At 49.0% G+C, this 26,036-nt stretch overlaps 1 protein-coding gene across 2 annotated transcripts in view; it reads right to left on the bottom strand.

Annotated features, from left to right (window-relative positions):
* TESC (tescalcin) overlaps positions 1–26,036 on the bottom strand; it is a 38,800-nt gene that overhangs the window by 1,699 nt on the left and 11,065 nt on the right. For both annotated transcript variants that reach the window (XM_034791212.1, XM_034791211.1), the window contains exons 2-6: positions 8,844–8,913; positions 1,794–1,874; positions 955–1,094; positions 692–753; positions 495–602 (exon numbers count right to left, since the gene is read on the bottom strand). In XM_034791212.1, coding sequence (XP_034647103.1) covers positions 495–602; positions 692–753; positions 955–1,094; positions 1,794–1,874; positions 8,844–8,913 — 461 coding nt within the window. The remainder of the gene's footprint in view (positions 1–494; positions 603–691; positions 754–954; positions 1,095–1,793; positions 1,875–8,843; positions 8,914–26,036) is intronic.

Below are 26,036 nucleotides of genomic sequence, written 5' to 3'. Positions count from 1 at the left end.
GGGGACGAATAATTTGTTGTTCCTTTGGTGTTCAGGCCTCTGGACCTCTTAGCAAAGGGAGGCTTGAGAGTTCCAGCCTTCAAGGCACCGAGGCTGCAATGGGACGTAAGCGCAAGCTGAATGGGGCCTAAGTGGAGACTTGTCTATACCCACGGCGGGGTTAGAGCTGGGCCATTTACTCCAGTGGGGTTTCTCTGATGAATTTTGGGTGCACCCGTTTTGCTGATGTGCCCAGCTGCAATTGGGATCCGGCAGACAGCAAGGGCGGGCAGAGTGACCGCGTCGGGTACAGCACCACAAGTAGCCCTGGAGCGCCCAGCCCAAAAGCAGCGCTGAAGTACAGCACATGGGAGCAGAGTGCATTACACAGACCAGACCGGTCCTGTGCAGCGTGCTCGCCCATGGAGCAGCACCAGAGTACGCTGCAGGGCCTGGCATCCAGCTACACGTGGTGCAATATCTACGCTTAATTATACCACCCAAAGGGGTCCCACCATTTGTCCCACACAGATGCTGGCAGCCTCCATCATGGCACCATCCGCAATTGACCTCGCCGACTCCTTCTCCAGATGGGGGTTCCTAGACAGCAGCTCCTCCACCACCTAGCGGGAAGCAAGTCGGACGGGTGTTAGGGGTGGCAGTGGTTTTGGGAAAGGCTTTGGGAGAGGGGAAGGCTGGAACAATACATTACTTTTCTGTATTCCTGCAGGGTGATCTTCCCATCGTTGTCCGAATCGTACATGTGAAAGAGAACTAGGAAACAAGGCACAGGAGAGCGACAGGGTCAGTCATGGGCTCCAATGGCTAACAGCCAAATCATAATCATGCACCCCAGAACCCAGAGGCTTACTGCAAATGTAAGGAAATAATGAAAGAGCAGGAGGACCGGGTGTCTGTGCAGCCCACCCTCAAAAACTGGGGAGCCCTGAGCTGGGGACTCTGGGAAAGTCTCACATTTTAGTTTCTCTTTCCGGAAGTGATCCAGCTGCTCTTCGTCCATGTTCATCTCAATGGGCCTGAAGTAGGACATGATGGTCAGGAAGTCCTCAAAGTTGATCTCATCAGCTAACCCATCCGGCGCCTGCCGTAGGTTCCTGCAGCGGCACGAGATGATGAAGACAAGGTGAGAAATGACAGATCGGGCAGCGAGCATTCAGCCAGCATGTGCCTTTCCATCGCAAATCAGAGCTGAGAGATGCAGCCTGTTAGATCTTCTCCAGCCATGCCACCCTGGTTGGTGCAGGATTGTTCCCTGCCCTATGGTTGCTAGTGCTTTCCCCCGGCTAACATTAAATGTCTGTGACACAGAGGCCCACGGGTGCTTCACCACCCTGGGTCAGCCACTCGTCAGACCTCACCTACTCCCTATGCTTAACTGTACCCTGCCTGGGTGCTTCTGTGCTGTGTACCTTTGGCTCAGCATCCTAGCTCTGGCAGCCGGCTCCCAACAGTGACCTCACCCCGGCTTCCTGACAGGGGGACGCCAACAGCCCCGAGTCTCCCCCAAAGCCTCTCCCCTGCAGTGCTCAACCCCCCTCACTGCAGCACTCGCAAAGCCTTCTCCAGTGCACTGCTCCCTTAAAACGACAGGCACTAGCCGCTTCGTTTGGCTGAGGGGGTTGCCCTTCAGCTGGCAACCTGAGATTGAAATGATACCAAGTAGAAGGAAGTGAAATAGGGGTTACAAAGGAACAAAACCCACGCAGCTTTGTTTGAGGGCCTGTTATAGTTTAAACTCCGTGAACGAGGACACATCAAACCTCCCGGCTAGCTGCCAGGGCTGCTTGTCTTACCTCTTGTCGAAAAAGGCACGGACAATTTTTGACCTAATTGGATTGAACTCCAGGTCGGGGATCCTGTCAAAACTCTCCTTGCTGTAAAGGAAACAGAGACACCCACAAAGGGTGGATGAATCGGAGCAGAAGGGAAAACAGGGACTTCAGTTACTGCTTTAAGACACCCGGGGTTGGGGCAGGAAAGTGGCTCTTGTCCCATGACGAGCTCAAGACGGTTTGGTCACAGATTACTACGCGCTAGCCGTTTTCCAAAGCACAAAAGCTTAATCAGATTCAGCCCTGCCATGGGCCCAGCTTCATTAAGTGGATTAACCAGCCGGGCACAGGTACAATGCAACCTGCAAAACTGAGAGAGGACCATACCAATCCCCAACAGCTGTGTGCTAACGGGGACAGCTAAACCTTCCCGTCCCGTGAAGCTGCTGGGCCTTCAATTAAAAAAAAAAAAAGCCTCCCATCTCAGAAGTTCTCTCACTGATGGAGGGTTTATTATTTTAACCCTTCTGGTAACGGGGCATTTACTCAGCGCGTGCCAGGCATTGCCCACACGTCCTAGCGTACCATTCAGATTACTCAGCTCAGCGTGGAACGGTCCTGCAATGCGAGCGGAAAGAGCTTGGCACCGAGCAGCAGCCCAACTCGCAGAGCTGCGGATCCTTCCACCCCCCCCCCGAGGAATTAGTCAGTCTATTTGTAGTCCATTCAGGAAAGGACAGGAGGAAATAGTGTCTTCCTGTCTGTCACTTTCACTGATGCTGCATTGCTCAGTTCTTGTTCTGTTGCAGCTCACGTTATGTTGCCTTCTCCAGTTGGCTGCTTTCCCAATCCCTCAGCTTTGTTTTCGCTCTGCTCTCGCGCTACACTCCCTGGTAATAGCCCGGGCCACACCAAGGGTGTCTATCGATACTACTTGTTATGGAAGCAGGGCTGGCTCAGGATCAGCATTGTCAGGTCATGCTATTCGGTAATTTTTTTTATAAAGCCACAACTCCTGGAGTCATGTGATCACGTAGAAAAGCTTTGAAAAAGATTCTAACCCTCGTTGCAGAGAAAAGCTTGAAAACCTAACCCTGAAAGCACTGATTCCAAATTAAAAGAACCAATATGTACTTTTTCCTTAAACTCATGATTTTGGGAGGGGCCTAACTCATAACTTTTTAGTGCTCTGAGTTGGCGGGGGGGCGATTCTGCCAAATCCATCACCTCCTCCCTGAATCTGCAAGTATGCACCATTGGCAGGAAGCAGCCAGGCTGGAGAACCAGGGAGTAACAGCCTTTCCGGGGAAATGCCGCTTCCCTTCGTGCTTTGCATTCTCCTGCAGGTGTCACCCCCTGCTTCTTGGTCAGGGAGCAAAGGCTGGGCCAGAGGTGGCTCAGGTGCATTGTGGCAGAGATGCGCATGCACCGCAGGCATGAACAGGCCCACGCATCATCCCTAGCGATAGCGCCTGCAATTTTCTTACCTGCTGTAACAAGCGCTCACTGTCACTACACGGTGGGTGATCTGCGTGCTCTGAGAATCTCACAGCACGACGGGACAGAGGGAGGGCTGGCTATCTATGGAGATAGGGACTGATTCAGAGAGCTCCCTATCTGCCTAAGAAACAGACCTTTAATCAGAATGTTTTGCTCGTGCTACTGGGGGAAGGGAAGTAGCTTTGCAAAATTTACCCCCTCCTTCCAGCTTTCCATTAGGTGCCGGACATGGACCGTGTTTTCAGCAGCTGCACGTACAGTAGGAAGGACTTGAATTAAATCACTTAGAACAAGATAACTTGGTCACCTCTTGGGTGCAAACCCCAGCTGGGGCCGGCGGCCGGATGCAAACCTGCCAGCGCAAACAGTCTCAAGGAAGGAACAATAAGTGGCAAGGTGCTGGGTGCAAGCCGGGGGCTGGGGTCAGGGGACCAGGTCTCCCCCGTGACAGAAATGGAGACTGAGTTGGACACTGGATGTGGCCCGGGCAGTGAGGGAGAGTTCTTGTATATTGGGTTATTAGAGTCTCCTGTAGCCTGGGTTGTTCTGTACTGGTGGGTGGTGGAACGGTTGTTCCATGCCTACAATGCTTAAATTCAACCGGGCTGTGCAGCAAGGGGAGACATGACTCCCCAGCTCGGCACATCCCTGGAAGGGCAGTTATGGACGAGTGGTCTAGTTTCAGGCTCCGGCCCACAGTGACACAGCAGCTTGGCCAGGCTGGAGCCCGGAGATCAAAGGTCACTGCACAGGGAAAAGCCCTTTGAGGAGGAGAAGTTGGGGTGAGGGGGGAGAGAAGACCATCCGTTGCCAGAGGCTCTCCCGGGAGGTATACGGGAGATGCTCTGAGTAAGAGGCTCTAGGGAGCTAGTCCCTGGTGGAAGAGGGTTAGACACCCGGGTGGCTAGGCTGCATAGCATCGCTTTGCGGGACAGGGTCTCTCGGACCCGCTGTTGTTCTGAATAAAGCATATTTGGCTCTAAGGAGGCAGTTTGTCACTGCCCCGGAGGAAACAGGACTGCAGAGTCCCAGCCTCACTCTTGGCACCAGGGGACTGCAACCCAGGGCCCGTATAGAGTGGGGGCATCACGTTATCCCACCCGGAGCCAGATGGTGGCTCCTGGCCTGAGACCCGGGTGGGGCTGCACTCGACAAGACTCCGAGGGGCCAGAGGGGCAGCTCACCTGGGTACCGCGCCATCCCGCTCCGATCACTAACCCACCTCCTTGCCGCTTCTCAGTGCTTGTCCTGGGGGTCCCTAAGCTGGACGATGGAGGGAGACTGCAGTGGGGAGACCCACGCCGGGCATTGGCAGTGGGAAGAAACTCAGTCGCCTGCTGCTCCAGGGGGGCCAGGCTGCACCAACAAACTCCCCTCTCCACTCCCCGCAGAATGGGGCAGCGACAGCAAGGGCAGCGCTGGGGCTCTCCGTAAGGAATAGGCGTCTCCTCCGTGTCAGCCCCCAGCATCCCATAGCCCCTCCTCTGCTGCAGTGACACCAGTTTTAATGAGCCTGTTGCACGGTCCCCAGGACAAAGCAGGGTTACTGCCAACGCGCCCGTGGAGACATTTGCACTGTGCTGCAGGAGGCCCATTTCCTTTGTCAGTCACTGTGACAGCTGCTGTTTGTTTTCTCTCTTGAAGACGTGGGGAGAGAGTGACAGACAGATTATGCAAAGCAGGTTCCTGTGCGTCTCTGTCGTCTGCCCCTGGCACCTTCCTGGCAGACAGCTTCCATCACAGAGCGATGCCACCTTGTCCCAGCCGGGTCTCCACCTGACTGTGCTGTGACAGAAAGGTCACCCTGCCGCTCTGGGCAGGGGGGCTGACTCATGGCAGGGCTGGGAGAGCGCGGCGTGGCTGGTTACTGAGAGAAACTCGCTATGGAACGAGCAGCTTTACTGAGCGTGGCCAGTCGCCCCGGGAGGGACACAGCACGACAGTGAAGGCACAGAGTCCTGTCCCTGCGGCCAGTGGGTCTCCTGGAGAGCCCAGCATGGCATCTTCAGGGCTAGCTGACCAAAGCTTTGGAACAAAGGAAGGGCTAAGACTGTGGTGGGGATCCCGTTGGGACATGTGATGAGTTTCAGGTACTGGACTTGGCCGGGAACTCCATTCAACCAGCAAGGGACTTGAGGACTTCAATCAAAGCGCCCTGGGAAGCTCAGGTGTAGGTTACAGTTCTGTAGCTATGGGGGGCAGTGGGTTTTTTCCATGCCCTGGATAACATGTAGCATAAAACCCTCCCTCCAACTTCACCCTCACCAAAGAGCCAGGAGTAAACATCCCCGTTCCTAGCTGGTAGCTTCCAATTCCCCACCACTATCCCTGTGACTACAGACACCACACCCCGAGGGCAGCATGTTCCTTCTGGAAGGGATCCACCACACTGGCCGGTGCTCCCCATCTTGGACCATCAATTTCTAAAATGCTGCTAGTGGCCAGGGCAGGGAATGGAACTGCTAGCAAAGCCCTCTGCCATTCTAGAGCTTTGGGTCATGGCTCCAAGATCGTTCCCATCTCCAGGGCCTGATCCTCTCACTGCCTTGCATCCTCTCGAGTCATTTGCACCTGGGCAAGGTGGGTGCGAGCTAGACAAGAAGGATATCAGAACCCTCCACTCTGTTGTCCTGGTGATAGCAATTAATACCTACTTCCCACAAGTGCAAGTGGAGCCCCCAGCTGGGAGGCAGTGGGGAAGCAGGCCATGTGTCTGACTGGAGGTAGAGAGAGGGGTTCCCTGTTCTTCCTACTATCCAGGTAGGGGAGGGCCTCTCTGCAGACTCCATGCTTCCTTATTCTCCCCCCACCTGGGAAGTATTTCTGGAGGCTCCATAAGGATAACTCCCTTCCTCACACACATCATTTACAGAAGCGGCTTCTCACCTCCTTTCGGCTGTGCAGGGGACTATGCCTCTTTGAAGGGCCTCCCCTCCGGCACTCTGCAGCCTCAAATTCCAATGAAAGCTGATTGCACATACAAATCCCCACCCCTATTCAGCAGACCATGTTCTCAGGGGCCCCAGGAGTTCCTCTGCGCTGCTTCACTTACAAAACAATCTCAGATTTATGGTGCCTGAAACAGTAATGAATGGCCAAAAATCGCCAGGCAGACATCAATTATTCTAAGCCTCCTCTCCTCCCCAGGTCCTGGCCTGCATTAACAGGAGCAATTAGAGCGATCCAGGAAGACTGTGGTCCTTTCAGGCTTAAGAGAGTGAGGCCAGTTCCTTTTATGCCACTACATCTTTTCTCGGTACTGTGATTCAGTCTCTTCCGCCTTCTTGCAGCATTTTTCAAAGTCATGAGAAGTGGCTGCGCTCTGAGATAAACATCTGGATGTGTGTAAAACAAGCGTCCTCAGAAAAACCATTGCTTGCTAGAGCCAAATCTTAACAGGAACAGGCAACTTGTGAGCACAAGATATCCCCATTGGATAAGGTCACTTACAGGACTGAGAGAACCTGTTACAACAACAGGAAATGGAGACCAGATTTCTCATTGTCACCTCCCCTGGTTCTTTTTCTGCTCTCTCTGATACGCTCGGTACATCTCACTGCTTTGACATTCCTTACACTGTCATAGGTCACATGGGAGGAAGGAGTATTCTCATAACGCCATGTTTTTAGAATTTGGCTTCACTGTCTACCAGCCAGCCTCAAAGAACCCCACAAAACATTCAGACCGTGGTTTTTGATCCCAAAGCACATGCACACAAACACATCTTTTTTGTTCAAAATTTCCTACCAACATATTTCACTTTTTTGATGAAAAACAAAACTGAAAAACAAGAACATCTTGCTATTCAAACAAAAACAAAAAAAAGTTTTCCAAAAAAAATTGGGACTTTTGGTAAAAAAAAAAAAAATTGGTTTTGTAGAACTGAGAATTTTTTACCAAAAGCTTTTAGTTTCCAGGGGTTTTTTAATATTCATTTTAGACAAAAAGCTATTTTGTGCTGGGGAAACTAGGACTGTTGATTAATTGCAGTTAACTCATGCGATTAACTCAAAAAAATTAATCGCAATTAATCACAGTTTTAATCACACTGTTAAACAATAGAATACCAATTGAAATTTATTAAATAGTTTTGGATGTTTTTCTACATTTTCAAATATATCCATTTCAATTACAACACAGAATACAAAGTGTACAGTGCTCACTTTTGTATTTTTATTACAAATATTTGCACTGTAAAAATGATACAAGTACTGTAGTGCAATCTCTTTATCGTGAAAGTGCAGCTTACAAATGTAGATTTTTTTTGTTACATAACTGCACTCAAAAACGTAACAATGTAAAACTTTAGAGCCTACAAGTCCACTCAGTCCTACTTCTTGTTTGGTCAATCACTAAGAGAAACAAGTCCTCTGGAATGGTGGTTGAAGCATTAAGGGACATAAGAATCTTTAGCACATCTGGCATGTAAATATCTTGCGATGCCGGCTACAACAGTGCCATGAGAACGCCTGTTCTCACTTTCAGGTGACATTGTAAACAAGAAGCAGGCAGCATTATCTCCTGCAAATGTAAACAAACTTGTTTGTCTGAGCGATTGGCTGAACAAGCGGTAGGACTGAGTGGACTTGTAGGCTCTAAAGTTTTACACTGTTTTGTTTTTGAGTGCAGTGTATTGTTTTTATGTAACCCCTCCCCACAAAAAATCTACTTTTTTAAGTTGCACTGTCATGATAAAGCGATTGCACTACAGTACTTGTATCAGGTGAATTGAAAATTACTATTTAATTTGTTTTGTATAGTGCAAATATTTAAAAAATAAATATAAAATGAGCACTGTGCATTTTGTATTCTGTGTTGCAATTAAAATCAATATATTTGAAAATGTTGAAAACATCAAAAAATATTTAAATAAATGGTATGCTATTGTTTAACAGTGTGCTTAATCACACGATTAATAGCAATTAAATGTTTTAATTGTGCGATTAATCATGATTAATTTTTTTAATCGCTTGACAGCCCATGTTTCAACACAATTTTTTTGTAGCCAGCTCTAGTACTTTAGCAGCTGAGGAATGCAGCCACCTCTGGAAACAGGGCTGATGTTTAACAGCATATAACGACAGTACACAGCAGTCTAGGAAAGAAAGTAAAGACAAAGGTACCATTGGCAGCTGAAACTACAAGCGGAATTTAGTTAACTCTCCAGATTGGGATTCAACCTGGACACCGACTTGTGAAAAATGCCCTGGGATCCTTCATGACCAGAAAAAGGTCAGGACCTTGGTTTGAAAGTCTAATTCCAAGAAAGGGATGCTCCTTCCAGCCCCGTAGCAACTCCTGGCACTATGCTGTGGTATCTGTTCCCTTCTGAGTCAGAGATGGTCTCTTCCTGACATAACAGATTACTCTCACTTTCTCCCTCTCTGGGCAGTTCCAAGAACCAATCACCTGTAATGCATGGTATGATATAACCCAGATAGCGCTCTATAGGGCTCTGTAATCCCAGAGGGAGACAGAGCAAGTGCACATGTGCACGGTAAAGGAACTAGTTTATAAACAACAACCCAGCCAGGGCAATAAACAAAGGACACAGAAATAGAAGCACCCTACCGGAGGGTTGGCTGGTCCCCACTTATCTGCTTGAATCTCCGGTGAAGATGCTCAATTTGTTCCAAAGTGACTGGGAAGAGAGAAGAGAAAGATCATTTGTCACTGACCTCTCCTGACACAGCAGATGAGGGAATAGCTGAAACCTTCTAACGAGAAAAAAGAACAGGAGTACTTGTGGCACCTTAGAGACTAACAAATTTATTTGAGCATAAGCTTTCGTGGGCTACACTTCTTGGGATGCATAGAATGGAACATATATTGAGGAGATGTATATACACAGACAGAGAGCATGAACAGGTGGGAGTTGTCTTACCAACTCTGAGAGGCCAATTAAGTAAGAGGGGAAAAAAAAACTTTTGAAGTGATAATCAAGATAGCCCAGTACAGACAGTTTGATAAGAAGTGTGAGAATACTTACAAGGGGAGATAGATTCAATGTTTGTAATGGCTCAGCCATTCCCAGACTGTATTCAAGCCTAAGTTGATTCTATCTAGTTGGCATATCAATTCCAGCTCAGCAGTTTCTCCTTGGAGTCTGTTTTTGAAGCTTTTTTGTTGCAAAATTGCCACCCGCAGGTCTGTCATTGAATGACCAGACAGGTTGAAGTGTTCTCCTACTGGTTTTTTAATGTTATGATTCCTGATGTCAGATTTGTGTCCGTTAATTCTTTTGCGTAGAGACTGTCCGGTTTGGTCAATGTACATGGCAGAGGGGCATTGCTGGCACATGATGGCATATATCACAGTGGTAGATGTGCAGGTGAACGAGCCCCTGATGGGTTTCAGAGTAGCAGCCGTGTTAGTCTGTACCCTGATGGCATGGCTGATGTGATTAGGTCCATCAACCTTCTAACCAGAGGAGGTCTCAGCATAGGGCTCCCACACTCTGCCAGACCTTCCCTGGGGGAGCAGCTCTGTACTGGAAGAGGATCACCGGGACTTTTTAACCTTCTGCAGATGCACTGAAAAAGGGTTGGGTGGATTTCCTGGGTCTCATTCCGCCTACGGTTACTGCCCCTCCATCCCTGCTAAGCATGCCCAGGACTTCTGAAAAGCACCCTATTTTTTGCCATCAGAGAAAGCTCCCCCAAGAGAAGATACAACGGGCTGCCCTGGAAAGTCTCTGTCACGTCACACCCCCTGAGCACTGGGCGAGGTCAGTATAGGGTTTACTCCCTGGTAAAAGGCACGTGGTCCTTAGTAAACAAACATGTTAAGTGGGGTTCTCTTTCCCCTTGGCTCCTAACCAAGCGTCTTGTCTCAGTGAGCAGAGTCCCCATTCCTTCCCCGCTCCTCTCGTCTGCACGTGCTCCCGACAGGGAACATTTCTGTGGCACAGTTTGCTGCACATCCCTGCAGAGAAGCTGGCAGTCTGTGGCACAGCGCTGTGGCTGCAGGAAGCCGTGTTAACCTGGTCTTTATATCTAGGGGCCTTGCCAATGATCAGCCCAGGAGAAAGCCTGGTCAAGGGAAATCTTGCTCCAGAGGACAGCACAGCTAGTGTGTCCCCACCCGTGAAAGTGAAAATCTCTTTGTGCATCAGGGCGTCACGCGCGGTGCCTAGCGTAGGCAATGCTGTTGTAACCGGGCCAGTCCCAGGATCTTAGAGAGACGAGGTGGGGGAGGTAATAGCTGGCAAAGAGTGGACATAGATACACGTAGGCCTGGTCTACACCAGACACTTACTTAGGTTGACCCTGCTACATCACTGAGCGACGCAATTAAACCAAACGAAGCCCTGGCATAGACACTGCGGGGGCAACAGAAGGATTCTTCTGGCCAGCTAGCTACCCCCTCTCGATGGGGCGGATTTACTACTGCAACGGAAAAGCCCCTTCCCCGCTGTAGCAGGCGTCTACATTACAGGGCTAGAGTAGCAAACCTGCAGCTCCGCCGCTTCAGCGCTTCTAGACACAGGTCAAAGGTCCAAGAGCTCTTCTGAACGTTGCATGTTGGTGCAACGGAGTAGTGGGGATGCGGCGCTTCCTTAAGAGGAGACATTGGACTCGGCTAAATAATTCAGCTCCGTTACAGTTCCAGTGACTTCCTTGAAAAAATCTGACCCATTAGGGCCACTTTATTTGGAAAGCTGCAGAGGAGACTCCTGGCAAAGATATCAAATAGTGTTGGTGTTTACAGCAGCATGGACTAGTGGTCAGAATGCAGGACTGGTTTCAGGAGACCTAGCGTCTATTTCCAGCCCTGCCACCGGCTCCCTCTGTGGCCTTATGCATGTCACTTAACCTCTCTGCGGCTCTGTTTCCCCATCCATGAATCAGGTAAGTATCATTTCCTGATTATCTCAGAAGTGTCTGCGAGGACTGATTGTTTAGTGTTTGTAAACTGCTTTGAATACGTGAAGTACAACATAAGCCAAGTGCTCTCTGTATGGCAGGGGTGACCAACCTGAGAAGGAGCCAGACTTTACCAATGTACATTGCCAAAGAGCCACAGTAACACGTCAGCAGCCCCCTGAACAGCTCCGCTCCCCCCGCCCACTCCCAGCACCTCCCCTCCCCCCCCGCACTGCCCGATCAGCTGTTTCATGGTGTGCAGGAGGCTCTGGGCGGGAGGGGGAGGAGCGAGGGTACGGCAAGCTCAAGGGAGGGGGCGGGAAGGGGTGGAGTGGGGGTAGGCAGGGCCGGTGCTACCATTAAGGCAAAGTAGGCGGTTGCCTAGGGCGCCAAGATTTGGGGGCGCCAAAAAGCGGTGCCCCCAATTTTTTTTTTTACAGCGTTCCTGGGCTGGGCTGCCAGCGGCACGCTGACACGTGCGGCTCAGACTCCCTCTCCCAGCGCAGCAGCCGCTCCACTTCTCCCGCCTCCCAGGCTTGCAGCGCCAATCAGCTGTTTGGTGCCGCAAGCCTGGGAGGGGAGGAGAATTAGAGTGGGGGCGGCGTGCTCAGGGAGGAGGCGGAGCAGAGGTGAGCTGGGGTGGGGAGCTGCCGCGGGGGGGAGGGGGGGCGCCTCAAGGTGGAGGGAGTGGGGGGGCACAAGATGGAAGTTTCGCCTAGGGCGCGAAATGTCCTTGCACCAGCCCTGGGGGCAGGGCCTGTGGCAGAGCCAGGGCTTGAGCAGCGAGCCCCCCCGGCAAATTGGAAAGTTGGCGCCTGTAGCTCCAGCCCCGGCATTGGTGCCTGTACAAGGAGCCGCATGTGGCTCTGGAGCCACAGGCTGGCCACCCCGGCTGTATGGGAAAAGGCCCAGAACAATGCTGGCTATACCACAGCCGCAATAGCTGTATTGTAGCACCTAGGTGTAGAATTCTTATTTATCGAAAGCTGCCCATAATATGAGAGGGTCCCTGCCCCAAGGAATTTATAATGTACGGTCCTGATCCTGCAATCTGAGCCACTCAAGCAAACTCTTTATGCCCTGGTGGCCCGTTATCTTGCAGTAAGAGTTTAGACCCAGACAATACAGTTCAGATACACAGTGCTGAGATGAGAATCTGGTCTCTAAGGCTTGGTCTACACTACCCCCCCCAATTCGAACTAAGGTACGCAACTTCAGCTACGTGAATAACGTAGCTGAAGTTCGAAGTACCTTAGTTCGAACTTACCTCGGTCCACACGCGGCAGGCAGGCTCCCCCGTCGACTCCGCGGTACTCCTCTCGCCGAGCTGGAGTACCGCAGTCGACGGCGAGCACTTCCGGGTTCGACTTATCACGTCCAGACTAGACGCGATAAGTCGAACCCAGAACTTCGATTTCCAGCCGTCGAACTAGCTGGTAAGTGTAGCCAAGGCCTGAGTGATACAGAGTTGTCTCGTCCTCCCTCCCCCGTGTCATGTATCTTATATCTGGGGAAGTACCACTAAGAGGTGTCAGAGACATAAGTGCACTGCTGTTGATTAAAAATAAAACATTAAAAAATAAATAAAGGCAGCCAATCAGGTTCTTCCTGTTTACTTCAAGACTAGGAGGGGACTCTATGAAATTCAAAAGCAATATATTTGAGAGAGAAAAGGGAAACAGTTTTTGGACTAAGGTTTTCAGAAGTAACTATAAATTTTGGATGCCAATTTGAGACACCTTAAATGGACCTCATGTTCAGAAAGCAGCTTCCTTGTCTGGAAATCAGGCCCCTGTACTGTAACGTGGCCTCCAAACATGGAGGCATTCAAAGAGACTAGTCACTTTTGAAAATCTTTGCCTAGACACTCCATCAGCCTAGAAGTTGTAATTATGCTACCTAGGATAAAATTAAGAGTCATCGATTCTCCTGCTTCAAATCATGATGATGATCACCAGCTGGGCTCAATTCCCCCCTCCTCCCCTACCCCAGGAATAATAATGGGCATTGTAGTGGCATATTATACATTCTGAAGTATCTGCAATTAGCTACTGGCTAATATATGGTACCAAGATAGACAGACCACGGCTCTGCTGCAGTGTGGCAAAGTTTATGTCCCCTTGGTGGAGAAAGACAGTGTAGCGGCATATGAAGACTATTTGGGTACAATAATTCAGTTGTCCCACTAGTTAATACTTATGGGTACATGCTGGAACTGCCGTGACGGTGCACAGAAGCTGGCTGGGGGAAGCTCATGCAGGGAGAACAGAAACTCTAGCGTTTACCCCTAACCACAGAGAGCTTAGAAGTAATGATACAATCTTACTCAGAATCTCAGTGCCTGGGAGTGAACTCCATACCAGTCACTGGCATACAGAACCATTCGTCTGTGAACCTCAAGGAGATTTACAAGCCCTGATTAAGCCTTGCACAGCACACAGGAAGTGGGAATGATCCCCGCTTTACTGATGGGGACGCTGAGACAAGAGCTGGCTGGCGACTTGCACAACATCACACTGCAAGTCTGCCAGAGCCCTGGACAGACCCCAGACTCCCACTCCAATGCTCTAAGCACGCTAAGCAAGAGGAACTAGCCCTAATATTAACCTGCAATAAGCTGTGGTGAGACCAATCACGGATTTGTTGACTCCTTAATCTCTTGGTGGAAGTTATTTTCTTTTCACTGATACCTCGCCAGAAACTCATGTTCATACTTACAGGACTCAAATCAGTCATGGGCTGGTACTTTTCAGACGTGCATAAATATTGACTATAGTAATTATCAGCAGTGGGGAAAGCAGCCTTTTGCTTTGTTTGCACAAGATATTAGCTCTTGGCCATGTGCCCGTTGAGCATCACATTCTCTCCGACCCAGGCCCAGAGACGGGAGACATGGCCTATGGAATCACATGGGATATGATGGAATACAAGCTTTCGCTAATGGGCCTTTCGCAGCAGGGCAGGTAATTCACAAGCACATTAAAAAATCATTGGCAGATCTATGATTTTAACTACAGTTGCCAGCAGGTATCAGGTCTATACTGATATTTTTCTAACTTTTAAGTAACTGGCTTTGCTCCGTTTTTGTTGTTGTTTTACAGCCTTGAAAGGGAAACCTCCCCAGTTCGTTGGCCTAAATATTTTACAGGTCTTGGGAAGTTCTCTATGCTGTTTGCTGCAGCTTCTGTCTCTCTCTGTTCCCATTGCTGAAGTGTTTTGCAACTTGGTGTTATTAGCCGCATAGACTTTAAGGTCAGATCATGGGACCATCACGATCATCTAGTCTGACCTCCTGCACATTGCAGGCCACAGAACCTCACCCACCAACTCCTGTAGCAGGCCCATAACCTCTGGCTGAGTTACTGAAGTCCTCAAATCATGATTTAAAGACTCCAAGTTACAGAGAATCCACCATTTACTCCAGTTTAAACCTGCAAGTGGCCCATGCCTCGTGTTGCAGAGGAAGGTGAAACCCTCCCAGGGTCTCTGCCAATCTGACCTGCGGGAAAATTCCTTCTCACCCCCCAAATATGGGGATCATTTAGACCCTGAGCATGTGGGCAAGACCCACCACCCAGACACCAGGGAAAGAATTCTCTGTAGTAACTCAGAACCCTTCCCCTTCTAGTGGCCCATCATCGGCCATTGGAGATATTTGCTGCTGGCAGTTGCAGATGGGCGACATGCCATCGTAGGCAGTCCCATCATACCATCCCTTCCATGAACTTATCAAGCTCAGTCTTGAAGCCAATTAGGTTTTTTGCCCCCCACTGTTCCCCTTGGAAGGCCGATATTTCCCTCAGTGACTCACAGTAGATAGCCTTACATCTGCTGCAGCAACAACAGCTGTTGGGGATGGGACAATTTCACGCTTTCCAGCTGTGGAAGGAAGCCATGATCACACATCTATGACTAGCCATGGCTAGACCAGATCCACATTATCCCAATGGCTCACCTGAAAAAGATCCAGTGTTGTGTAACAGGATGAAAGGCATGAGACTAAGAATGGGCTGGCCACTAGCCACAGTTCAAAGCTCAGCCAAGTGTCAACAATGCAGCAAAATCTCCTCTTTAGGAGGTGGATGGAAAAACATGTTTGAGCAAGTAGCCTAAAGTCCACTTCAGGTTCTTCTTTGAGTGGCTGTATTCGAACATCAATTCCAGCTGAGTATAGACATCGGCGCTAGGTTTTCCCCCTCACACAGGCTACACTCAGCACCCACGTCCAGGTGAGCACAGCCATCTAGCTCATGTTCTCTGGCTGCTTAAGGCTTCATGAGTGAGTCAATACCAGGTGGGCCCAGAAATCCAGTGCACAGCATTTCTTTTTCCATCCCAAGTGTCTCAAGACTTCCCTTTTCTCGCGCTCACACACAGGTGTAAATTCCATCTACTAATACTTTTCACTGTCACCAGGAACAGTTGCACCTGGATTTTCCAGTCTGCCGGCAATGAATTCTGGCAATGTCCCATGGGTGAGTGGTTGAATCTATCATGGAATGGGGCAGAACCTTTATTTAAAAAGCTACTATTAAAATACAAGTTCTTACACGCCCAGACTGTCAGGATCTGAACCCCCTGTAACATGTGACATGTCTCCTTGCCCTTGTCACTGACTCCCTGTTAGTCAAACAAATTTGGTGGGGTTGGCCAAGCTGTTTGGATAATCAAGATCCTGCTGTATTTTGACTCTCTAGTTGCTTAACGTGGGACTTGACCTATTACTCTTACATCTCTACTATAGCCATGTAGTGCTTTTAAAATCCTGCTCTGGTTTATGCTTTGCTGTTTTACTTCTGTTCATGGTTTTCACATAAATGGAAACTTTTTCTACACATTGCTTCCAAAGCTTAGAGGTCAGCTGTTGACCTTTCACATTGCCACTTGATGAGATCACCATTGCTATGGAAACAATGGGGCCAAGGAAGGCTTACACATCTGGAACTTAGTTTTAAATCTAAGTCTTATAAACCTCAGGAAACGCACAAGCGGTGACAAAAATCCCATCTGGCAGCAAAATGGTACCGCTTCCTCTCCCAGCCATCAGAGTGTTCAGAGGGAGTCTATGATTAGCACAGAGGTTCTATTCCCAGTTGGGCCAGTGAATTTGGGCAAGTCACCACTTCTTTGTAATGTAGCTTGCCACATATGTAAAATGGAAGTAGCACCCCCCCAGAGGGCTGTGGAGCGCTTTGAGATTCACAGATGGAGGGTACAGTGAGCCCACAGTGCTATGTGTAGTAGGGACCACTAGTGATCATGAGGTAGCCATGTTACATGCTAGTGAAATGCTTGCACTGCTCTGTGGAGAGGGGGAGGAGCTCTGTGTGCTGCAGCGCCTCACCTCTCCCTTCCAGGTGACTCACCTGCCCTTGGTACAAAACAAAAGGGGTCTCTCCCAAAGCCAGGTCTTCCTCCCATGCCACCACTGGCAGCACAAGGCTGGGCCCAGCTCTCCTTTTGAACAGGCAGACGAGCAGTTGCGATTGGACATTGTGTTCAAAAGAATCTCAGTCCTTTTCCAGAAAGCAGCAACACCCGCACGAGTGAAAGCACTCCCTGTGAGAGACGCGCAGGGTCAACCCGTCCTGCTCGTATCCCCTAGAAAGAACGTTCATCTCTGATGTCCTTGGCCCGTACCCACATGCAGGCTTCCAGGCTATAGAGAAAGGCACTGGATTCATTGGGCTCTGTGCTGTTTGAGTCAGAGCCGCCCAATCCTGGCCTCAGAGAGAATCTGAACACCGCTGCCATTTTGTTGGGCTCCCTTAACCAGCTGTTTTAGCCCCATGCACAACAATCACCATCCTAGTCTACAACAAAGCCACCTCCCCGCTCCCACCTCCAACATGAAAGGAGCCTCAGTGACTGAAGTCATGCTGGTGTAGATGCCCTGGCGTCTGAGTCCCTTCTGATGGGGGGAGAGGCTGAGCTCCGATGGAACTTCTAGTGGTCCCAGGTCCACAAGTACCATGGGGGGGCAAGGTCACCAGGTGAGGAATTAGAGCCAGTGTTTTAAAGGTATTTAGGTGCCTGAAGACACAGGTAGGCATCTAGGTGCTTTGGAAATCCCACAAGGCATCTTCAGGCACCCAGAAAGAACAGGAGTACTTATGGCACCTTAGAGACTAACAAATTTATTAGAGCATAAGCTTTCGTGGGCTACAGCCCACTTCTTCGGATGCATATAGAGTGGAACATATATTGAGGAGATATATATACACACATACAGAGAGCATGAACAGGTGGGAGTTGTCTTACCAACTCTGAGAGGCCAATTAAGTAAGAGAAAAAAAAACTTTTGAAGTGATAATCAAGCTAGCCCAGTACAGACAGTTTGATAAGAAGTGTGAGAATACTTACAAGAGGAGATAGATTCAATGTTTGTAATGGCTCAGCCATTCCCAGTCCTTATTCAATCCTGAGTTGACTGTATCTAGTTTGCATATCAATTCCAGCTCAGCAGTCTCTTGTTGGAGTCTGTTTTTGAAGTTTTTCTGTTGTAAGGTAGCCACCCGCAGGTCTGTTATTGAATGACCAGACAGGTTAAAGTGTTCTCCCACTGGTTTTTGAGTATTCTGATTCCTGATGTCAGATTTGTGTCCATTAATTCTTTTGCGTAGAGACTGTCTGGTTTGGCCAATGTACATGGCAGAGGGGCATTGCTGGCACATGATGGCATATATCACATTGGTAGATGTGCAGGTGAACAAGCCCCTGATGGTATGGCTGATGTGATTAGGTCCTATGATGATGTCACTTGACTAGATATGTGGACAGAGTTGGCATCGGGCTTTGTTATAAGGATAGGTTCCTGGGTCAGTGGTTTTGTTCAGTGGTGTGTGGTTGCTGGTGAGTATTTGCTTTAGGTTCGGGGGTTGTCTGTAAGCGAGGACTGGTCTGTCTCCCAAGATCTGTGAGAGTAAAGGATCATCTTTCAGGATAGGTTGTAGATCTCTGATGATGCGCTGGAGAGGTTTTAGTTGGGGGCTGAAGGTGACAGCTAGTGGTGTTCTGTTATTTTCTTTGTTGGGCCTGTCTTGTAGGAGGTGACTTCTGGGTACTCGTCTGGTTCTGTCAATCTGTTTTTTCACTTCAGCAGGTGGGTATTGTAGTTTTAAGAATGCTTGATAGAGATTTTGTAGGTGCTTGTCTCTATCTGAGGGATTGGAGCAAATGCGGTTATATCTTAGAGCTTGGCTGTAGACAATGGATTGTGTGGTGTGTCCTGGATGGAAGCTGGAGGCATGTAGGTAAGTGTAGTGGTCAGTAGGTTTCTGGTATAGGGTGGTATTTATGTGACCATCGCTTATTAGCACAGTAGTGTCCAGGAAATGGACCGCTTGTGTGGATTGATCTAGGCTGAGGTTGATGGTGGGATGGAAATTATTGAAATCATGGTGGAATTCCTCAAGGGCTTCTTTTCCATGGGTCCAGATGATGAAGATGTCATCAATGTAGCGCAAGTAGAGTAGGGTTGTTAGGGGACGAGAGCTAAGGAAGCGTTGTTCTAAGTCAGCCATAAAAATGTTGGCATACTGTGAGGCCATGCGGGTACCCATAGCAGTGCCGCTGACTTGAAGGTATATATTGTCCCCAAATGTGAAATAGTTGTGGGTGAGGACAAAGTCACAAAGTTCAGCCACCAGGTTAGCTGTGACATTATCGGGGATACTGTTCCTGATAGCTTGTAGTCCATCTTTGTGTGGAATATTGGTGTAGAGGGCTTCTACGTCCATAGTGGCCAGGATGGTGTTTTCTGGAAGATCATGGATGGATTGTAGTTTCCTCAGGTGTCTCGAAGATAGCTGGGAGTGCTGGTAGCGTAGGGTCTGAGGAGAGAGTCCACATAACCAGACAAGCCTGATATTAGGGTGCCAATGCCTGAGATGATGGGGCGTCCAGGATTTCCAGGTTTATGGATCTTGGGTAGCAAATAGAATACCCCTGGTCAGGGTTCTAGGCAGGTGTCTGTACAGATTTGTTCCTGTGCTTTGTCAGGGAGTTTTTTTAGCAGATGGTGTAGTTTCTTTAGGTAATCCTCAGTGGGATCAGAGGATAATGGCCTGTAGAATGTGGTGTTAGAGAGCTGTCTAGCAGCCTCTTGGTCATATTCCAATTTATTCATGATGACGACAGCACCTCCTTTGTCAGCCTTTTTGATTATGATGTCAGGGTTGTTTCTGAGGCTGTAGATGGCGTTGTGTTCAGCATGGCTGAGGTTATGGGGCAAGTGATGTTGCTTTTCCACAATTTCAGCCTTTGCACATTGACGGAAGCAATCTATGTAGAAATCCAGTCTGTTGTTTCGACCGTCCGGAGGAGTCCACGCAGAATCCTTTTTTTTGTAGTGCTGGTAGGGGGGATTCTGTGGGTTAGTAAGCTGTTCAGAGGTATGTTGGAAATATTCTTTGAGTCGGAGATGTCAAAAGTAGGATTCTAGGTCACCGCGGAATTGTGTCATGTTTGTGGGTCTGGAGGGACAAAAGGAGAGACCCCGAGATAGGACAGATTCTTCTGCTGGGCTAAGAGTATAGCTGGAAAGATTAACAATATTGCTGGGTGGGTTAAGGGAACTACTGTTGTGGCTCCTTGTGGCATGTAGCAGTTTAGATAGTTTAGTGTCCTTTTTCCTTTGTAGAGAGGCAAAGTTTGTCTTGTAAACCACTGGCCTTTGGCTCAGAGTACCAGCAGAACTGCAGGGTCCCAGCTCACAGTGTGTCGTGAATACAGTAGAGTTGTGTCTGACGGTTCACACTATGACTTTGTCCCTTGGCATTATTTGAATTCCAGCGGCACCCAGGCCCAGCGCAATACAAACCCGTCCCTGCCCCAGAGAGATGATATTCTAGGGCTAGCTGTTGTCGTGGGAATCCACTTCCCAGCAGAGTTCTCAGAGCTCGGGTTATACTGGGGCTGGGCCAAACCTACACGTATTTGGCGTCTAACTTCACTTTCTCAAACTGCCCCCTCTCCACCCTGTCTGCTAATGCACACATGTAAACAGCCAGGAAAGGCAAAATAATCCAGGGTGATGACCCTTTTAGAGAGGCCAAGATTTCTGTTTTACTCAGACTTAAACACACTTCTGCCTCAATCCATACAGGCTGTGCTGCACCAGCTACCACCCCAACTTATTTAGCACAACAGAGAATTCTCTTGAGACGTACCTTTTCCTGGCAAGGGCCAGCCACTCCGCAGCCTTCTCTTCAGCCACGCTGCCAAGTGTTCATGCAGGCCAGACCTGCACACTCCCTCCCTTCCTGCCTCCTGCTTTCCCAGCCGGAGCCCTCTCCCTAGCCAACAGCAGCTGCAGTTACACGACAAAGGATGGAGGGAAGGCAGCCCCTGCAGGCGAGTACCACTGCTCCAGGAGTACAGGACTTAGGGCAATGCAACCTGCCGCTCACGGTCCCACACAGCTTGCACTCGGAAGGGAATCAGTTTCTGATCATACACAGGTCCTGAGTGACTCAGGAAAGAGGCAAGGTCTCACTTGAACTTGGGTCTCCCTCAGGCAAGCATAGAGTCTAGCCCCAGATGATGGGGGCTGGCTATGTGGTACTTTAAATGTGGTTCAGACCTGGAAAGTGACTCTAATAACAACAATGATAATCCCCAGCTCTTATACAGAGTTTTCCATCAAAGTGTTTGACAAAGGAGGTCAGTATGATCCACACCATTTTACAGTTGGGAAACTGAGGCACAGAGGGGTGAAGCGACTTGCTCAAGGTCACCCAATAGCACCCAGGTCTCCTGAGGCCCAGTCCAGCAATCTATCCAGTAGGCCACACGCTCTCTCCTCAACAACTAGCATAATCTGGTTCCTTTGCCAATATTCACTGATTCCAGATCAAATCTCTCTGTTTGCAAGTGAACAGCTGAGGGGGTTTTGTTTTCTTCTTAGCTGCCAGCCCCCCAACATCACCTTGCAGGGCTCCATATGCAGGCTGAGGGTTTGTGCAGGTGTCACTGAGGGCCTAAGCGGAAAACAATTAGGGTTTGTACAGGTGAAACTGGGCCTACTCTGACCTGCAGCTTCACTTTCACCTAGCTTGGCTGTCAGAGCCCAGGCTGAGTTCATCAGGCTTGGAGTCAGAAAAACATCTTTTGACTTGCAAACTGAGTAGACTCGATCTGGACTCACAGACACAGTGAATATGAAATCCCACCTTGACATTTACACCGAGGCCAAGATCAAAGGTATGTAGGCACCTAACTCCCACTGAAACCAACAGGGATGTGATGCCTAAATACCTTTGAAGATCTGGGCCAAAGCCACATTTTTTTTGGAGGGAGTGGGAAGGAGCCCACGCCATTACACTCCTGGCTGTCCGGGCTTGGGACAGAAGTTACTCACCAGCTGATGGTTATGGGCTCCTGGCTTTCCAGACAGGACTGTTCACAGCAAAGGAGCACAATTATGTCAAAGGCTCCAATTTGCACTGCAGTCTGATCTCAGCCCGGCTATGTTACTGAGGCTCAGGATAGACGGTTCTGCTCTGGAAATGGCATCAGAAATAGTGCCAGAACTTTGATGGAGTTGGTTTCTCTTATCCAAACACTGCAGGAATTATTTGGGGTTATGTTGGGTCAAGTGTCTTCAATGGAGCTATGCCAGAACAAAGACCGATGGGGACTGGATAACAAATAAAAGTGACCAGGCTGGATTGCTTTTTATTATAAGTGCACTTCATACGAAAATGCAGATCTTCAGCATGAACTAGTCCCCTTCCCCACTCCCTAACCTCCCTCCCATTTTAGAACACTGCTCCTGCAGAGATTTACAGACCTTGTTCTGGAACAAGATGTGGCTGGAGAGGTTTGATACTAACAAGGCAGGCACCCATCCAGTATAGTAACTTGACTGTAGGGCCTAGATGCCACAATGATGGCCACTTTAGAAAGGCCACAGCAGTAAAATGGGGCCTTGAGGCAGACTGCCTGATACCAACGGTGCATTGTAAATTTGGGGGCTTGAGTTTTGATCTAGCTGAATAAGCCGGTTCCTGGGGGCCATCATGTGACATGCCCTTGCCTCCTACTGGCTCTCCACGTTCCTCTGACTGCTTGGATGTGCACTGTACAGGAGGGGAACCTAAGCTGTATCATTTCATTATTTTTATGCACGTTCAAGAGAGGAATCCGGGCTGAGAATGAGGGCAGTTTTATTGTTGCCTAAGTGAATGTCAGTACCAGAGAAAGGTGCTGGACGGAGAGTTTATCCTGGAAGCACATAGACACAGGGACAGCGCAGGTTTCTTCTCTCCGCTCTGCTGCCGATGTGACAGCTAGTTTGGTACCATGAACACCTGTGCGCTGGAAACAGGCTTGAGACCATCCACTCATTTCACAAAAGCCACCGAACAGCCAGCTGGTAATCAGCAATCACGTCTGTATCACCCCACATGGGCAGGGTTAGCATTTAACTTCTCAGGTGGTTAATTTGATATTTTGGCTCAGGTGGCCAGCATGAGTCACGGTCTCATAAACACACAGCACTGTATGTCCTTAAATGATCGGATTTCTCCTCCAGCCAAAGCCAGGTTGTAAAGGCAGCCTCGCTCCCTTTCTGTGTGGAAAGCTGAGATGTCCAGTGCGTTACCATAGTGCTACACTGCTTCTGAGGTGACCGCTTAGGCCTTGCAGCCCTGCCCTAAAGAGCGGAGGCAAAAGGAGGCTGGTTTTGCCTTTAAAGATGCGGCTTGTAAACAAATGATAGTTTGTGTTCCTGTCACCTGCTCCTTAAGAGCTTGATCCTTCGGCTCTTGAAATCTACAGCAAAACTCCTTGTAGCTTACAATAGAAAACGTATCTGGGCCCAAAGTTACCGTGAGTGAAGTAAACTCTTTTGTTGGGCAGTGGTATTAATGCATGCGCTCTGTCCTATTCAGACCTCTGCTTTAGAGGGTGAAGGCCTGAGCAGACTATCAGGGACAGTCACATGCCAGTTCATGGGAGTCAGAGACCTGCTGAGTCATCTGGAACATCCCTCAGCTGAAGCAGGATGGTTCCCTAGGGCGTTTACAGAAGTGCTTATCTTGTCCAGTTGCAAACATCTCCAATGATGTGGCTTTCACCCCTTCCCTTTGGAGACTCTTGTGGTCTGACAGCTGCATCGTTAGGAAATACCTCCAGGTATCATCCTAAAATGGTCTTGGTTTGAATTGGGGCCTCTCTTCCCCACCTCATCCCCCCCCCCCAAGCCACTCTGGGTAATCTTTCCCCCACCTTGGCATTCACAGCCTTAAATATATGTGACAATTGTCACATTCACCCCACAGTTGTCGTTAATTTACTCTCTCCTCAACTCCATCCTTCCAGCCCCAGATACCTGGAAATGATCAGCTCTGTGATGTGGTCTGTTCTTTCTAATGACTGGTTAATTCATCATCGCACAAGCCTCTGCAGAACACCAAGCAGGTACCAATCCATGGCTGAGAGCAGCGTATGCCAACAGATCCGACTACGATACCAGAGTCTCTCTCCTCCCTGGGAACTGGAGCCCAAACAGGTAGTGTTGTATTAGCTGCTGTAGTTAGCCTGTCTGTGACTGAATTCCACTGAGGCTAAGGAGTGATAGGACGATACCTCCCACTACCCTCTGCTCAGACACACAACCATCTCAAGTATCAGGGGGTAGCCGTGTTAGTCTGTATCTGCAAAAACAACAAGGAGTCTGGTGGCACCTTAAAGACTAACAGATTTATTTGGGCATAAGCTTTCGTGGGTAAAAACCTCACGTCTTCGGATGCATATGGATTCCTTATTGTTTTTGTACAAGCATCTCAGTTTGCAAGTGAAATGTTTTTTAAAACAACAACAACATTGGATTTGGGAGCTTTTAAAACACCTCCCTGTTCTCCTCTCCCTCCCCTTCTCTACCCATGACCCTGCCTCGCTGAGACTGGATTAAGGCAGCAGGAGGCCCACCATGAACACATGACACTGGGGGCTAACGTGTGTGTTGGCCATGTCCCTACGCACATCACAGCAACCCCCTACCTGGCAGAGGATAGCTAGACTCCACCTTCTTCAGTCTCCATGCTGCTACAATATCACCTGGAAGAGCAACAGGAGCTCGCTAGACCGTATCTGGGGTTCAGCAGTCTGCCTGCACAGTGACCCTGACCTCTGCTTCCATAATGAGAGCCCAAGTTGGCCTTGGAGAACTCAGCTCACCCCGCCCCCATGAGGCAGTTAGTTGTGCTGCCTCTCATCCACCAGCTCAACCTTAGAAATTACATGTCTAAGTTCTTCCCAGCGCAGTAGCAACCATTTCAGCATCAGTGTTAGACTTGAGCCCACGGGGAGGGGCAGCTCGACCCCTATAAAAACTCCACAAGAGACCACGCTTTGCAATAGTTCTCTCCTGTCTCCAGGACTATGTCCGGCCGTGCTCCATTCTGAACCGTGCAAGATGGAATCCGGCCCACTGTGCCTTTTCCAATAATTTATTTTGACTTTTTTGAAATGATTGATTTAAAATGAACTAGTCCCTCATTCCGCAAACATCCCTTCCTGCTTTGGTGCGTCTGAGGCTTGAATCAGACGCGCACTCAGACAGTGAGGAAAACCATAGGCTCCAGCCTCTCTCTCTCTCAAATGTTAATCTAATAGATGAAGAGGGGAAGAGTTATCAACCAGGCCAATAGACCCACCGGTCACCGGTCACCGTCTGCAAGCACAGACACTTCAAATGCAGCCAAATTAGCCCTTCATTAAGGCCCATCACTACATGAGCTGTCTCAAACACAATGAGCACGCTCAGCTTCACAGCAGAATGCCCTATGCAGGAGACTCAATATCGCAGAGGTCAGCAACCTTTCAGAAGTGGTGTGCCGAGTCCTCATTTATTCACTCTGATTTAAGGTTCCGCGTGCCAGTAATACATTTTAACATTTTTAGAAGGTCTCTTTCTATAAGTCTATAATATATAACAAAACTATTGTTGTCTGTAAAGTAAATAAGGTTTTAAAATGTTTAAGAAGCTTCATTTAAAATTAAATTAAAATGCAGAGCCCCCCGGACCGGTGGCCAGGACCCGGGCAGTGTCAGTGCCACTGAAAATCAGCTCGCGTGCCAGCTTTGGCACGCGTGCCATAGGTTGCCTACCCCTGCTCTAGAGGCCTCAGTCAAGATCAGGGGTTCATTGCGCTAGGCACGGTTCAGCTGCACAGTATGAGACAATCCCTGCCCCATTCTAGAGAGATGGGACAGCCAGAGTGGGAGGTGAAAGAGAAGCAAAGAGGGGAGAGGTGATTTGCTCGAGGTCACGCAGCAGGTCTGTAGCAGAGCCAGGAATAGAAACTAGGTCTCCCAGGGCCCTATCCCCTAGACCAGGGGTTCTCAAACTGGGGGTCGGGACCCCTCAGGGGGTTGCGAAGTTATTACATGGAGGGTCGCGAGCTGTCAGTCTCCACCCCAAACCCTGCTTTGCATCCAGCATTTATAATGGTGTTAAATACATTAAAAAACTGTTTTTAGTTGATAAGGGGGGGGGGTCACAGTCAGAGGCTTGCTATGTGAAAGGGGTCACCAGTACAAAAGTCTGAGAACTACTGCACTAGACCATGTTGTCTCTCACTTTTGTCTGTTTACAGCCCTTACTTGTTGCAGCAGGGCCGTCCTTAGGATTTATGGTGCCCTAAGCGGGATTATTAAACTGGTGCCCCTGTGCCTGACTTGCTCTTAACAACACAAACATAAGCTGACAGTATTGGAAAACTTGCCACATGCATGTTATTAAACCCAGTTTAACTGAATTAAGCACACTGTAATGCTGATGGACTAGCACTAAAGAAGTAGCGCTATAGAAAAAATTCTGATTTGACAGAATGATGCAAATAATATAATTTTTTTAATTTGTCAACATTTTATTGGCAATTTATATGAAGAA

Source organism: Trachemys scripta, chromosome 15 (genome assembly GCF_013100865.1).
Source record: "Trachemys scripta elegans isolate TJP31775 chromosome 15, CAS_Tse_1.0, whole genome shotgun sequence".
NCBI lineage: Eukaryota > Metazoa > Chordata > Testudines > Emydidae > Trachemys > Trachemys scripta.
Note: the sequence above shows the minus strand (reverse complement) of the source record. Positions and strands in the feature narration are given on the sequence as shown.